This window comes from Odocoileus virginianus, unplaced genomic scaffold, assembly GCF_023699985.2.
Source record: "Odocoileus virginianus isolate 20LAN1187 ecotype Illinois unplaced genomic scaffold, Ovbor_1.2 Unplaced_Scaffold_5, whole genome shotgun sequence".
NCBI classification, from domain to species: Eukaryota; Metazoa; Chordata; class Mammalia; order Artiodactyla; family Cervidae; genus Odocoileus; species Odocoileus virginianus.
The window spans coordinates 3,456,350-3,471,469 of record NW_027224267.1 but is presented as its reverse complement, the minus strand read 5'-3'; the positions used below and the strand labels follow the sequence as shown (position 1 = coordinate 3,471,469).

At 54.8% G+C, this 15,120-nt stretch overlaps 1 protein-coding gene across 6 annotated transcripts in view; it reads right to left on the bottom strand.

Annotated features, from left to right (window-relative positions):
* Positions 1 to 15,120, bottom strand: part of NSD2 (nuclear receptor binding SET domain protein 2) — a 69,768-nt gene that overhangs the window by 7,678 nt on the left and 46,970 nt on the right. For 3 of the 6 annotated variants that reach the window (XM_070462520.1, XM_070462519.1, XM_020914935.2), the window contains 9 exons: positions 14,656 to 14,774; positions 12,623 to 12,704; positions 11,446 to 11,570; positions 2,589 to 2,720; positions 2,375 to 2,498; positions 1,685 to 1,885; positions 771 to 950; positions 347 to 503; positions 14 to 219 (listed from right to left, as the gene is read on the bottom strand). In XM_070462520.1, coding sequence (XP_070318621.1) covers positions 14 to 219; positions 347 to 503; positions 771 to 950; positions 1,685 to 1,885; positions 2,375 to 2,498; positions 2,589 to 2,720; positions 11,446 to 11,570; positions 12,623 to 12,704; positions 14,656 to 14,774 — 1,326 coding nt within the window. Of the gene's footprint in view, positions 1 to 13; positions 220 to 346; positions 504 to 770; positions 951 to 1,684; positions 1,886 to 2,374; positions 2,499 to 2,588; positions 2,721 to 4,258; positions 9,172 to 11,445; positions 11,571 to 12,622; positions 12,705 to 14,655; positions 14,775 to 15,120 lie in introns of those variants that run through there. The other 3 variants (XM_070462521.1, XR_011485986.1, XM_070462522.1) reach the window with 3 other exon arrangements.

Sequence of the window (15,120 nt, the reverse complement as noted above, 5' to 3'; positions counted from 1 at the left end):
CGGAGCCCCGTACCGTTTTTGAAGACTCTTCCGATCCCTCTGACCCCCTGGTAGCGGCTGCCCCGGTCCCCCTCCATGTACGGGAACACTCGCGCCTGATGCGTCCAGTAATAATCTTTAGACCCAAAGAAAAACACAGGGAATTCTCCAACCTCGTGCTTCATTTTCTGAATATTTGGGGGGACATTTTTGGGATGGCAAACTTCTGCCGGCCACCATCTATTATAAATATTAAAAACAGGGTTCACAGACTCTTCAGAGAGAGTGACAGAATTTCAGTGCGTTCAGCTCTGTAAAGGAAAAGAAGACAGTGACCGCGGCGGCGGGCGGGCGCCTCCTCCCCCACCTGTAGTTCCCGAGCTTCACCCAGATGATGTCCTGGAAGTGCAGCTTCTTCCCGGCCCTGCAGTCGTTGCAGAACCAGCTGCCGTCCGGCATCTCGATGCTCAGGCAGTCGGGGTGGAAGGCCGCCGGGCAGGACTCGCAGCACAGCAGGCTCCCCCCTGCAACAAGGGCGCCCTTAGCCCCAGCCCCCGCCCCGACTCCCGGAATCTGCGTCACACAGGAGCACGCTTTCTTTTCACCACGAAAGCCATCCTGAGTCTGTGACACGCCATGGTTAACTCAGAGACCACGAATGCAACTACATGGGCAAACACAAGCCATCAGAGGGTGGACAGGGCTGGAGAGGTGTCACGGCCGACCCTTGGCATGCGGCCCCGGGACAGCCAGCAGCAGCCACGAGCCTGTGCGGGGGCCGGGGGGCTCACCTTTGGAGCACACGAAGCACCAGCTCACGTTGACGTGCGCGTGGTGCCTCTTGCCCTTCCGGGCGGTGAAGTGGTTCGTGCAGATGATGCTGTTGGACGCAATCACCGAGCAGCCCGCGGCCAGACACGCATCCCCTCCATGGTAGGCGACGGGGCACCGGACACACCGCAGCATCTTACCTGGAGCGGACATGGCCACACCCCACACCTCAGCAGGGCAGCCAGGCCTGGGCCTCCGCAGGCTCAAAGCGCTGCTGCGGAAATACCCCGGAGGCAGCGGAAGAAAGCAGGGACTTGGGTGGGAGGGTAAGAATATCATTAGGCACTGTAAAGACACATTTCCTTAGGCAACGGTGATTCAACGAGGTATCAGAAAACTGTCAAGCACTTAATGCTGTTTTCTAAAATGAGGTCAACCAGGGTCTCAGCCTGGGCACTGTGGCCCAGCGGGGGCCCATGGGGGCTGCCCTGTGCATGCCAGCAGGGACCCCCAACGCCTCCAGATGTGGTCTTACGCCCCCTGGAGCGCATGTCCCTAGCCAAGGACTGCTGGTGTCAGGGAGCAGACACCCACTGCCCTTGAGTCCCAGACGCCACAGGGCATGACACAGATGGGACTGGACTTGGAAATGCCGTCCTTACACACGAGGTCCATCAAAGCCCGAACAAATAACATCTGTCAAAAGCACTCAGGCTCCCCTTTCTAAAGTCAGCAATCGTTAGGATGACATTTAGGGCAGGAAGAAGGGAAAACAGCAAGAAAAACCCTAACCCTACTTGCGTCCAGTCAGTGACAGAAGGTATCTAAACCTATGCCGGGGCAAAGCTCTTGGGGACAAGCTTGACACCCCCGCCCGCCCTCGACGGCGTGGACCCTGTCACACCCGCGCGGAGCTTCTCCTGCACGCCTGTACCTTTCGACGGCCTTGGGTTCGAGGGGTTGGAGGCGTGGCAACTCAGGCAGCTGTGAAGCGGGCATCGGAAGCCCCGGCTCTCGAACACCGTCAGTGGGAACCTGCGCACGCAGGCCTCGTGGTAGAACTTCCCGCACTGCGACACCACGCAGCGCTTGACGTCGCTCTTGCTCTCCTTACACACAAAGCACGAGTGGATCCCTGGCGGCCGGGGCGAGAGGGGCGCAGAGCGGGGCTGAGCCGCCATGCCTCGGGGCGGGCACCGGCTCCTCCTCCAGTCCGTCAGCCCTCGGGGGCCCTGCCCCCGGGGATCTGACCAGGCTGCCTGGGAGGGGCCGCGCCCTCCAACAGGCGAGCAGCTGCAGGAAGGGGCTCCTCCAAGAAACGCTCTCGTCTCCTTCCAAGGGGACGACCCGTGAGCACTAGCAGGGACGGCGCCCCACAGCCAGCGCCGGGAGTTCCAACAACTGGACCGTTCCGAGGAGTCCAGACACCCTCGGCCCGGCCAGGGAAGAGGAGGTGGACCATGACTTCAGCCGCATGAGCCGTCCACGCCCCTCCCCAGACCGGGCAGCAAACCGGGAGGCAGAGACGGCGGGCGGGGGGTGGGGCGGGGCGGGGCGTGCGCGGGGGCGGGGCGAGCTGCACGGGGGGCGGGGCGAGCTGCTCGGGGGGCGGGGCGGGGCGTACCTGAGCTGCACTCGCCACAGAGGAGCCGCCCCTCCGGCCTTCGGGAGAGGCCCAGGCAGGCCAGGTGGAAGGCGCCGCAGCAGGGGCCCTCGCACAGCACCAGGCTGCCCGGCTCCTCGCACAGCTGTGGGGAGAGGGCCGGAGGTTCAGGGGGTCCCCGCGCCCGCCGGCCTGGCGGAGGGAGGCCGCCCCGGCCCCCGGCCCTGCACCTCACCTGGCACACGTGCTCCTTCCTGGCCGTGGCTCCCCGCTCGGACCTCTTAGAAGAGACGGACGCCTCGGTCTGGGTTTCGTCCGCGCTCTCGTCCGGGGACTCCGGGGGGTCGTCTCCGGGGCCGTCCGAGACCTGGGAGGAAGGAGGCGGACGACAGTTCACAGTGGCCGCCAGCAGCCCCGCCGGCTCCCCCTGGGCGTGGGCCCGCTGCGCGCCTGCACACATGGGGAAGGGCCCCCGCCTGGTGTCCAGGTCACGGTGTGGAGCACGCGCGCCACATCTCGCCACGTTCCTTAAAAACAAAGTAACTTTTTTGAAAACCCAGTTTGCTTTTACAGGTGAGTTAGGACGGGCGGGGAGCCGACGAGCTTGCCTTTTCTTACCCGATCTAAAAAGGGTCAGGGATCTTAGGCTAAGAGAGACGTGTCCACAGCCAACACTGTCAGATGCGGGCCTCTGAGGCAGAATCACGTCTCACTCCTGCTGTGGTCGGATGGGCAGCAACTCGGGACGCGTGGCTACAACGCGTGCTCCCCCAGAGCTGGGGCCATCGCGCCCGGTAACAGACCGAGAGCCCCGCCCGCCCCCTCCCACGGCCTCATCCCTGCGGAGGGGCAGGGGGGCAGTCTCTGGGAGAGGCGGGCGAAGGCCCCTTCCTGCCGCTGGACACAGCCTTTCCCTCACAAGACCAGCAACAGCAAATCTTTATGGATAGAAACCAATCTTTAATCAGAAACCTTAAATTCAAAATTTTTAAAGCCTAAAAAATACATTTAGTATTTACCAGATGTTAGGCAAATAAACACTGAAAACTGAATTTTCAGCAGAGCAGAAGTAATAAGCTAATTTCCTGGTCACCTCAATAACCACAGCAACAAGTAATTATGACCCAGTCTTGCTATTTACCAAGAACACAGAACTAGAAACTCAATCGGGTCACGTTTCTTTTTAAAAAAAAAAAACCAACAAAACAAACCCCAGCAGCCAGTTCATCCAATTCTGGAGCTTTTTCAGTGGCACTTTGCCAGGTTTACCTCCCTGAAATGACAGGGTGCAGCGGAAGGAAAAAGCCCTGATGAACAAAGGGGCTTCTGCTGACTTGAAACCCGGAGTTAAGGTGTGTTGACCTCTCTGGGGTTTGCAGGCTGCCTGGCATCTGAGGGCGGCTGCCGGGTGTGAGCCCCCGTGCCAGCCTGGCCAGGTGCCTAGGGCTGACAGAGCCCCGTCTCCAGAGAAAGCAGCCTGTTCCCTTGATTTCCCCACCTTCTCCCACAGGAAGGAGACGGCGTGGACGGGCACTGTTGCCTGAGGCCCTTCCTACGGCTCACCACCTCCTCCTCCACACTGGTGCCCCAGAGAAGGCAGCCAGGAGAACGCCCTGAGTGCAAACCCTGTTTGACGTGTGCATCAGAGGCACCAACAGGCCGAGCCCCTGCCCAGATGGGTCTGCAGAGGCGCCAGGCAGCAGGTGGGCAGCAGTCCCCTGGCCCTGGCCCCACGCAGCCGCCTGAAAACCGACCCGCGGGAGGCCCTTCACGGGGGCTCCGGGGACAAGTCCGGTGCCTGACCCACCACCCAGGTCCTCCCCTCGACAAGGCTGCAACAAATCTAAAAGCTTAAAAAAAAAAAATGCACGGAGAGAAAGACAGAAAACACAGACCAGTCCAGGGTCAAAGGAAGGAACAGCACCTTTTATTTAAGATTTACAGAAAAAGTGACCACGTTTCCACTTGGGAGATATTCCTAAATTAACAAAGTCTGGTTTGAAGAAACACTGAGTACATATTTTTGAATGTTAATATAAATGTTCAAGACACACAGGAGGCGCGTTTTCTGCCGGGCTCTAAGGTACACATACAGCAGCAGACCTTACAACAGTGCAGTCCGTGGCAGGTGGGGAGGGTCCGCTGGCATCCCAGCGCGCCCCTGCCCGCGCCCAAGGCCCCCGCGCGCCGGCCGGGATCTGACGCACGAGGGCGGAGCGCGCCAGCCGGGGTCTGACGCACGAGGGCGGAGCGGGCGGCACCGGCTCTGGCTGCAGCTCCACCTCCAGGGCACCAGGGCCGGGCTTACTCGGAGACACATTCACCTGCACGGTCCCAACACAGTCCCAACTCTCAGGCTACGACCTCTAGGGTGGGCTCCACATCCAACAGGAGGCGCTGGGAGAGACGCCCAGGGCCAGGCGGCGGGCGCAGCTGCCCCCCACGCACACCCGCTACCTACGTGCCCCGTGGCAGGGACATGCTCCTGTGGGCCGGTGCGGTCTCTGGAGCGTGCCAGGGCCTTGTCAGCGAGACACGAACGGACACGTGTGCCTAGGGAACAGGCGAACCAGCTTCTAGAAGCGACTCGGGAGTCCCAGGCAGGCCCTACGCTCGGACAGCGTTACACAGTGAGGTTCAAATCTTTTTAACAAACATCCCTTCACAAGTTGACACTACATCAGTTTAAATACAATTACAGACCTTGAACAACATATTTCTATAAACCAACATTACTTTTTTGAGTTACGCTTTTGTAAAGGGGGAAACAGATCACTAGACGCACGTTCACAGAGGGTGAGGGTTGACAAGTGATACGACTCCTGTGCCCGGGAACCTTAATGAGCTTAAAACCAAAAGACTAATCTCAAACAGGTCTTCCAAGTTGACATCACAGTGAAGTATTAGGGTGGAATTAAAATAATTCATAAGTTAGTCATTCATCACCTGAAGTGCTACAATGCAAACAGAAGTTATTGAACATGTATTACAGCGACCCTTCCTCGCTGCCCCGAGCCCAGGTCTGAGTCGGGAGAGCACACACCCTGGCCCTGTCCTCACACCACCGTCTGACCAGCGGCCCCGGGAGCCCCAACAGCCCCCAAAGGTGCCCTGGCAGGTTGTGGGGCTGCTACTCCACATTCAAGGCCGGCCCTCGTCACAGGTGAAAAGGAATCTCTACAACGTCCTGTGAACCTGGTGTGGTCCCAGCTGTGTCCCCAGCAGCTGCCACCCGCAGAGTGGACTGGGGAGGGCCGCTGGGGAGGCCTGGCTGGCAGCTGGCAGCAGAGGCTGAGCCCCCGAGTCCCCCCCACTGTTGCCCCCACCCCGTCATTTCTGCAAGGTGCAAGATGCCCTGAATAAGTGGTTAGTACACGCTTCCAAACACGCACTAAAGAATTATGTGCAAAGACCCCACACCTACACCGAGGCCAGAGAAAGCCGTAAACGTGGATCCAACACAGGTAGCTACCTGCGGAAGACGGTCAACGTCTCACCACTGGCAAGTAAGTCAGTAGTAACTTCTAATATTCTACGTAAAACAGCAAAAACAGTACTTAGAAGGATGAAACTCAATTTCACTGACCAAAAATCCTAAAATATACAGGAGTCAGCATATTTCTTGGGAAAAAACACTGAAAGCCAATCATAGATTTGAGAGCATTTTGAGAAGCCTTTTCTAATGAGACAGTAGTATTTCAACTCTTTCAGCATAAAGACTGTAATTTAGGTTCCTAATCTAATAGATAAACTGAGTCCTCAGAAATCACTTCTGTTCACAGATTTTTAAAAGCTGAGGTGATGAAACCATTGATTTTAAAAGCATAAATGCTAGTTTCACACTGAGTCAAGGCAGCTCTCATCCAGTCTAAACACACACAAATCCCTGACCAGAACAAACTTAACAGTGAACTGATAACTAAAGGAGACAGATGTGTCTCAGAAGCTGTGACGTTAGAAGCCAAATGGAAAGGAAGTCAAGTCAACTTGCCGAAACCACAGTGGTTGTGTCTGCCGCCCCCTCTCCTCCAGGGAAGGACTACTTTCTTGCTCAGCTGGGCCGTGCTCACCTGCCCAAGCCCTCCAGGAGCACCCGCCAAGCTGGTACTGCCCGATCAGCGGAGGACGCTCCGCACTCAAAATGCTCACATTGTTACTGAAAGGGACAAAGTCTCAGCACTCCGTCTGCCACAGCAGGGCAAATGTCCACTCACAACTCTCTTTGGGGAGAGAACCCTAACTTTAAGCTCATACATGGGCACCTTTTATGTTTCTGGATCTAGATGCTAGTTGACAGTCTGAGTTTTCTTCTTTACACCATCTCTGAGACTCAGTGGGTGTGAGAGCCGCCCTGGTCTGGCCAGACGAGCAGCTGGGCCCAGAGACCCAGGGGTGGCAGGCCTCCCCCTCCTCCGCGCTTCCTCCGCTGTGTCCAGCTGCTCCCATCCACCTGGCCCCCTGGCCTTCTGAACTGGCCACCCTTGTCCCCCTCCATGGACCTGAGCACTCCGCCTAGAACATTCCTACACTTCTGCATGGACTTCCAGGAATGCCACGGGGCTGGCCTCCCAGAGACCACCTAGAGGGCAGTCTAGCTCTCCCTGAAGAGTGGGGGTGGGGGCGGACACGCCCTGCAAGAGACACCCTCTGCTGTGCGTTTACTCTCAGCCCGGAGGTGCAGAGACACGAGATACTGGAGAGTGGTGAGATGCAACCTCCCCTGACCCCCACGAGGACGTCTCACAGAAGGGCAGAGAGGAGAGGAGCCTGCGGGTGGCAGGGGGCCGCTGCACTGCAATCTCAGGGCCCCTCTGTTTCTGGAATGGCCTCCACCTCTGGCCTCCTACTTTGCCAACACAGGTGTAGGGTGTGGAAGGGGTGGTCACGGCAGGGACCTTGTACACAGTGTAACCAGATTCACCTCAACAACAGGCAGAAACAAACAGCATAACTCTGACTTCAGGAAGTGAGGACCGCCCATGTTACACAGCACGCAGTCCATCTGCACTCCCACACACACTACTGCTCATCTCTAAGGTCTCTCCAACCAGGAGCCCCAACCACTCAGCTCCTGCAGAAGCTAGAACACCCTCTGGGGAGCTCGGCTCCCCCAGCACCCCAAAGCGAGACGCCACTGCATCCGGAGCAGACACAGCCGCCCTTCCCACTGGCCACCCTTCCGACGTCCCAGCCGAGGTTCACCGCGTGGCCTCACGCCTGCCCCACGCGCCCTCCCCACTCCGCTGGTGCAGACTGTGCTGCTCGTGGGGCACACTGAGCCCTCCCCATCAGAGGGAGGCTCGCCTGTGGCCGACTCCGACTGCATCTGTCACGTGCTGGCAGTTGGCAGGCTGGCTACAACTCAAACTTCCTCAAGCCATCCTCTCCCATGAGCCTCTTAACTCTTGTCACAGGCCTCCAGGAGGACGTTTTACTCTGGGTGGTAGCTTTTTGGTCATTTTTACACCACTGTTTTTTGACATTTTACAATTTAGTGACTGGTTTCGGGGAATCCTCCACCATTCCGTTAGGAGCCGCGTGACTGCGACCATCCTGGAGGCCCACATCCCGCTATGTCTGAGCAGGGTCGCTGGCCAGCCGCAGGCCGCACCCAAAACAGGGCCACACCCAGTACACGCTGCCTCTGGGTCTACTTCAGCCCCATGAGCATCGTGCAGTCCCGAGGACCACTTTGCATGCCAAAGCAAAATTTATACTTTTGGATAAAAATGGAATGGATGATGATTTTATTATTTTTATTGTTATAACCATTTTTGTCACAATAGCGAACCACTAAGTCCTTGCAAGGTGCCAAGCACCCCAAGTATTTTACATGCGGTACATTACTTAATGGTTTAGAATACAAGTATCAGTGAGAAACTCGTTAAACGTAAAACACATCTGAAGCGTCTGCTCAGCATGAGTCAAGTGCTACGAGCCTGGTAACGTGAAGAGGCCCCCGCCTCTGTGAGCTGACAGGCACACAGGCCTCTCCCCACTATGTGGACGCGCGGGCCCCTGGGGCACACCAGATGGCTGCCCAAGACTGAGACATTTAACGTGATGGCCCACGTTCCACAAAAGCAACCGAGGGAGAGGTGGGTGTGAGTAACCTGGTGACAGGACCCCTAGAGAACGGTTACTGAATCAGGAGATTAAATGGTTCACAGCGATATTGCAAACGACAGTTTTTCCTATAAATTTACTACAGCTAGTGTCATAGTAAAACTGTTTAGTAAAAAAAGACAGAATCAAAAGTCTTCCTGCCTTTTATGTTGGAAATTAGTTTGCTATCTACAGGATTGAATACATTCCATTAGCAATGAGAACAGTCAACCAGGACTCTTTTTAAAGTGTGCTGTTTGTTCTTTGTTTTTGAAGGTACAGATGCTGACATTTTTTTTCAATAAAAATTCAGAAAGTTATGAACTCAGGAGAAAAACGACCTCTAACAGAAGGAACCCCTTCAGTGTGCTGTCCCTGTCGCAGGCCCAGGACAGCCCCTGGCCAAGGGCACCCTCTCGACCACTGGAGAATGAGCGTGCTTCTGTCATGAGATGGGTGTGACTGGTTACATGGCCTTGATCAGGCGTCTTACCTTGGTCTCAACATTTGTTATCTGCTTTCTCCACTGTGTGTGTTATTAGTGCCAGTGAGACAGACTATCACACGTCTTCATAACTGACTGAAAGCAGCGCCGCCAGTGTGCACGATGGCGCGCCGCCTGCAGCAGACATCTCGGAAAACTACAGCGCGTTAAGTGCAGCACAGAGCAGCCGAGTTCAAATCCAGCTTGGCTGATGTGGCTCCCACAAAAGCTGTTACCATGAAGGCGAAAAAAATAAAAATTTGCTCTACTAAGGGAATTAGAAACGAAATTACAAAACACTTATATCACATTGACTCTCCCCAGGCCTCTGCCATGCAAGCGCATGGCCGTCATCTGTCCTTACCGGCTGCAGCACTGCTGCAGAAGGACTGCTCTGCTGTGAGCCTGACTGGCCACACACACCTGTTTGAGAGGAATTTAGACCGCAGCATGACCTAAAATGTCTGGAAATACCAACCCTGTGAAAACTCCTTATTTTAGTCAATGGCAGTGAAAGGAGAAACTGTAAACACGCAAAGGGCACGTGACTCACCCCGAACGGGGCCGTCTGAGCCCTGACAACAGCAGTCCCACGGTCACCCAGGGCCCACCGGAGTCGGAGTCGGTGGCTTAGAGGGTTTCTTTACACACTACAGTGCCTCTCGTACTTAAAAAAGGCACTTAGCCTGGCCGACATTGTGAATGCACACTGGAGTTCAGTAGTGTTAACACAGACACAGACAAGCCTTCTAGCTCACCTAAAGTGAATTCTAACAAGTAGTCCAATTCTGTAAAAATGAACTCTAATGTGAGATTGATATGTGCTGCACAGAAGTGGCTGAGAAAGCCTAGTGATCTAAATGTTTTTATGTAAGGGACAGAATGCACACTATGGAATCTATGTATCACCTTCAAAATGCAAAACGGTGTATGCATGTATCATCTCAATGTGTTTAATACATAATATATAGGTATTTAATAACCTATCTACTTCTGAAGTTCCAAATAATTAAAAATTAATTAAGTCTAATGACTGTAAAATGCTCTGTCAGTCTTCCCAAGCTCAGACCAGATGTCTCAGCCAGAGAGACAAGGATCGCCCTGGTCCAAAGCAACCCGGGGCCCCTGACAGACGTCCTGCCCTCCACCCGCCACCCTGGGGCGCTGCTCCAGGTCCGCACCTCTGACCCACAGGCCTCATGACGAGGAACAGGGAGATGAGACCTCGGTGACCTCATGCGTTTCTGTTGATGGTATCGCTCAACAGTAGAAGTAAAAAAACCCCACCAAATAATTGGCCAAAGTATGAAACCAGAAAAACTCATTAAAAAGTTCTTTGACAAAACAGCTAACTGAAGAGAACCGGTCTATAGACCTGAAACTTTTAGTATCCCTCCCCTTTGGAGCTGCAGACCACCTCTTATTTAGCGTGAGGATACGTGGACAAGAAAACCAGGAAAAAGCTCTGTACGGAGCCTGCCTTTCCATGTGTCAGTCAGCTCCAGGGCCGCAGTGAGGCAGGCTCCTGCCATGTCTGGAGAAACACTGCCTCACCTGCGCTGGCTCAACGACAGGGAGCCGAGCCCACACAGGCCCGCAGGGCGCCGTCCCAGCCCTGCGACCCCCGGCTGCCCATCGGCCTGAGCACCGGCAGAGCCCTCGCCCCAGAAGGCCTGCCCGCCTCTAACGGGCACGGGCACCCGAGCATCCCCACCACAGCCCGCAGCGGAGGCCACGTCAGCAGTGCTAACTCCTGACCCACCTGCTCCCTTACAACCCTGTCCCAAAACAGCCCAAGGTGAATGTCTCTTCAAAGACGTTCTGGAGACAGGACTCATGTCCACAACGAGGGAAGGACCACAGGGATCAAGATCACCAGACGCTTCAGCCTGAAAATAAGCTCCTTGGGCAGTCCTGAAACTGGGAATCCCAAACTCCCTCTGCACAAAAAAAGACCAGACCTCCATCTGGGGGTTGCCTCCGTCTGGTTTCTGTCATGCGAAGAGGCAGGCCTGACGGGGGTGCCCTGGCCTGCGGGTGTGAGAGCTCGAGCGGCTCCGTCCACAGCGCGGACCACCAGGCCCAGAAAGGGGGGCCACGGCAGCCCTGATTCACCTCGCCACGAGCACTGAACAGCACGCCAGGCTACGCAGGCAGCTGGGGGCCCGCGGCCACGGACGCACGGGGCCTGCACACGCGCCTGCCCTCCGTGCGGGTGGCTGCCCTCGGCCCGCAGGCAGTCCGCCAGCGCGGGCCAGCTCAGGACCGTGTGGGACATCACAGACCGACATCTTGAAGACAGATTCCAAGCACAATGAAATGCATCCATACTGAAATGCAGCCACGCATGAGCAACTCACACTGCGCGTGTTTCTATATGAAGCACACACAGCCCAGAGAACCTAGCGTTCACTGATCAGCTCTGACCTCTACCACACTTCAACGTGAGCAACTACACAGCCTCCATATGAGTGCGTGCTGACCACCCTCATTAAGATTTTACCTCGTTCTCAGTTAAGGACGCGGAAGGAGACGAGCTTTTGCTAAAGGTGAGGGTGGTGGCGGTTGCTGCGGGGGCCCGGTGGCGCTTCTTCAGGGGCTTGCAGGCATCAGACAGGTGTTTCGCGGCTGTAAGATAATTTCGGTTTATAAAATAAAGTTTGAAACCTTAAACCTTCAGTCTCCCTCCTCCTTTCAAAGTACCCCTCTAATAACTGAAGTTCTAAAGATGAATTTTCTGGGCGCTAACTCTTTGCTGTAGGACAATGAGGGCTGGTGAGCTGGGCGGTGAAGAGCCCGAAGCTCGGCCTGGGCCCCGCCAGCCCACCCACACCTGGCGCCAGTCCCCCTGCCAGTCTGTCTGCAGCCAAGCCCCGACAGATCATCTCACCCACAAGGAGTTAGCATCTCTGAACAGAAGGCAGTCAGTGTAACAATACCACTATCACACTCAAAACTATCAATTCTACTATCAAATATCCATTCTGTTCAAACTACTTACAAATACCTGTTTTGTTTTGTTTTTTAAAAAAAGTCTGTTCAATTCACTTTTAAAAACCAGTATAGTTCTTTATGCAAAATAAGGAGAAGAACCACTTTCAATCTCCTCTTACTCTGAATTTTATTTTCCTTTTAAATTAAGATTTGGAGATGGTAAGCTTTCTTCAGACAGATACATCAAAAACATAATTAATGAAAAGGTTAAAAAAAAAAAAAGGTGGCCTGTTCCTCTTTATTATTTTGACAGTTATTTTTCCCACATTTTTTAAGCTAATTTCTTCAACACATAAAACAGATAATTAGTCATTACTTTCACTTTAGCAAATACACATGGAGAACCGGGTACTAAAACAGTGGAATTTACCACAACAGCTAGTACCATCAAGTCACAAGCCTGGACATTTCTGATCTGAATCACGTTTCCAATATGACTTTAAACTGAAGACAGTAAAGCCGAGTAGAAGTCAGAAGAGCAACTTGGGTGAGCAGCGGACAAGCACTGCAGGGATTTCCCACCAGAGCAAGGGCCCTGCAGCACGGGCGCCTCCTTCCAGCTCAGCCTCCAGGCCCGGCCTCCCGCTCACCCGCCACCTCTGCCCCCAGGGAGGCTCCCTGAGGTCAGGGCTGGCGCTGCACCCCCAGCCCAGCCGGGGGCCTGGCAGCAGTGCTGACCACATTACCTGCCTGGCTCTTCAGCGAGGACGCTGCCTCAAGGGCCTTGCAAGAGTTCGTGCGGGCTGTTTTGTCAGTGATCATCTCTCTCTGTTACGAAAAAACAAGGAGAGAGGGAAGAAGGAGGGAAGAACAAAGATAAAGCAAAAAGAGAAAGGAAGTCTCCAATGGGAACTAGCACAGTGGCTGGAAGGCCGCACTGCAGAAGCACTCCTGTGGACGCGCGCTCCACACACGCACCGTGCGGCTGCCCACCGACCCTCTCCACCCACAGGGGCCGGTCCCCTGCCCACCCCACCCCACCCCACGCACGCGGAGAGCCTCCCGTCGGGCCTCCTCGGCGCACTGCCCACCCTGTCTGCGGACTGCAGCAGACTGACTCAGAGGAGCCACACTCCTACTCGAGGGCAAGCCCAGGATAACTCCACCCTCTCACTGATGGTTTCCGGTTCTGAGGCCAGCTCCACATAAAGCTCACACACAGAGACCATCAAAAGACACATTTCACAACAGAATAGCAAAAAAGAATTTTAAAAAGTATCATGAACATGTGTCTAGCGCTCAAATAACAACGTGGTCTGGACAGCACCATGGCACCGCTACCCCAGGAGGCTGTGGACCCCAGCGGGGATGTGGGCGCGGGGACCCAGCGGCAGGCGCGGCACGCAGCACGCGCCCTGGCTGTCCCAGCGCTCAGGGCGCACTGGGGACGACACATGAGGTGGCTCAGTGAGCTTCGTACAAACCGAACCAACAGCAGCACTGTTTAAAATCACGCACTACTTCCTGAGCTACTAGTTAGTAAATTTCTATCTAGCTACTTAATATGAATTTTGATATTTCAAAAGTCCGGGGTCACACTCTTTTTTAGGTAAATGACTTATACAAATATTCCAAAGCAACCAGTGTCTGCGTGGTTGCCAGCAAAGGACCACTTCCAAGGCAGCAGCCGGAGGAGACCCTCAGCCCAGGCCCTAGTCACTGGACACGGGCGGCTGAGCGTGGGGGTCACCTGGCTCATTAGCTAGCTCACTGCTGGAGCCAGCAAGGGCCCTGGGACAACGCTCTCTGAACCAGTAGAGTGGGGCGGGGCCTGCCTGCTCCCCTGAACTGCAAATACACCTTTAAAGAAATAAGATAGATGATGTGGTGGCTACATTTCTGTGCTTGAGCAATACATGGGATTTATTTTCCATTCTTTGAAATAAAACAATAAAAAGAACAACTTCTCGATTCAGATCAGTGAAAGACAGTTTGGGAAATTCCCTGGCAGTCCGCTGGTTATTCCATGGCAGGGGGCCTGGGTTCAATCTGTGGTTGGGGAAATAAGATCTCACATCCCACCACGAAGACCCCACAAGCCGCACAGCAGAGCCAAAAAAGGACAGTTTAAAGTCACATTCAAAATGACAAATCAGAGTACAACTACCCTGGAGGAACTACCATTAGATAAACCCCCTACCTGGGTCCCATGACAGAGCACCTGGCACGGCCCGCGTGCTCCTCACGCGCGAGCACCAGCACCGGACGCGGCAGGCCCGGCTCCCTGAGTGCCCGGGCCTCGGTCAGCTCCGCGCTCCTCCAGGCTGCAGGTCGGCCCTGCCCTGGACAACACCAGCCCCCGCTGAGCAGGTCCTGGGGCTGCCTTTACATCGGTACCTCACTGCTGCACAAAACTGCACCAAACTGGTCTGCACAGCCTGCCTAGTATTCCTGATTATGTACACAATTACAGGAATTACTAATAAACGGGATGAGTACATAAAACCTACTTTTAATGGATTTTTCAACTTCTTGTTGAAGACTAACATAGATAGTGAACTTTGACGTTCATCTGTCAACTCAGTATTTACACATGGACTAACACAGCCTTCACTGAAGAGTCACTTTAAACATGCGATTTTGCTGACTCAAAAACATCCAGTGTTACTCAGTGTTCAGACCTGCTGAATCCCCTGGCGGACAAATGCTTGCTCTGCTTAGCGGCCTCCAGGAAAGCGCTCCCCAAGGACACCCCCGCGGCTCAGCCCGGTGCAGCTACCTTCCGCAGGCCGTGCCTGTCGGTCCTCAGCCTCTTCCTGGGGGCCTCCTCAACGTCAGCGTCTTCGCTCAGGTCCTGGGTCCTCTTTGTGTGGTTTCTTTTCTTCCCATTTAAGTTACCTTGGGATGGGGATGGGGAAACCGACGTTAAAACCCTTCCACAAACCACCCTCTAGGGCGCCAAGCAGCCGCCCAGCGCACTCAGGTGCAGGTCCAGCTGTGACGGGCTCCCCGAAACCCTGCTCGTTTCCGGGCCCAAGGGTCACAGGTGGAGCTCTGGGCACGTCCCACATGGCGAGCAGAAACCCTGACCTCATCCAGAGGCGAGCATCCTGCTATCTGTTACACAGCATAAATGTACCCAGGAATTTGAGAAAATCCTTCACTTACGTTCAAAGACTAGTAGAATTTAAGTCGAACTTAAAAAATATAAACGACCTGCTACTTTTAACACATTTCCTTAAAG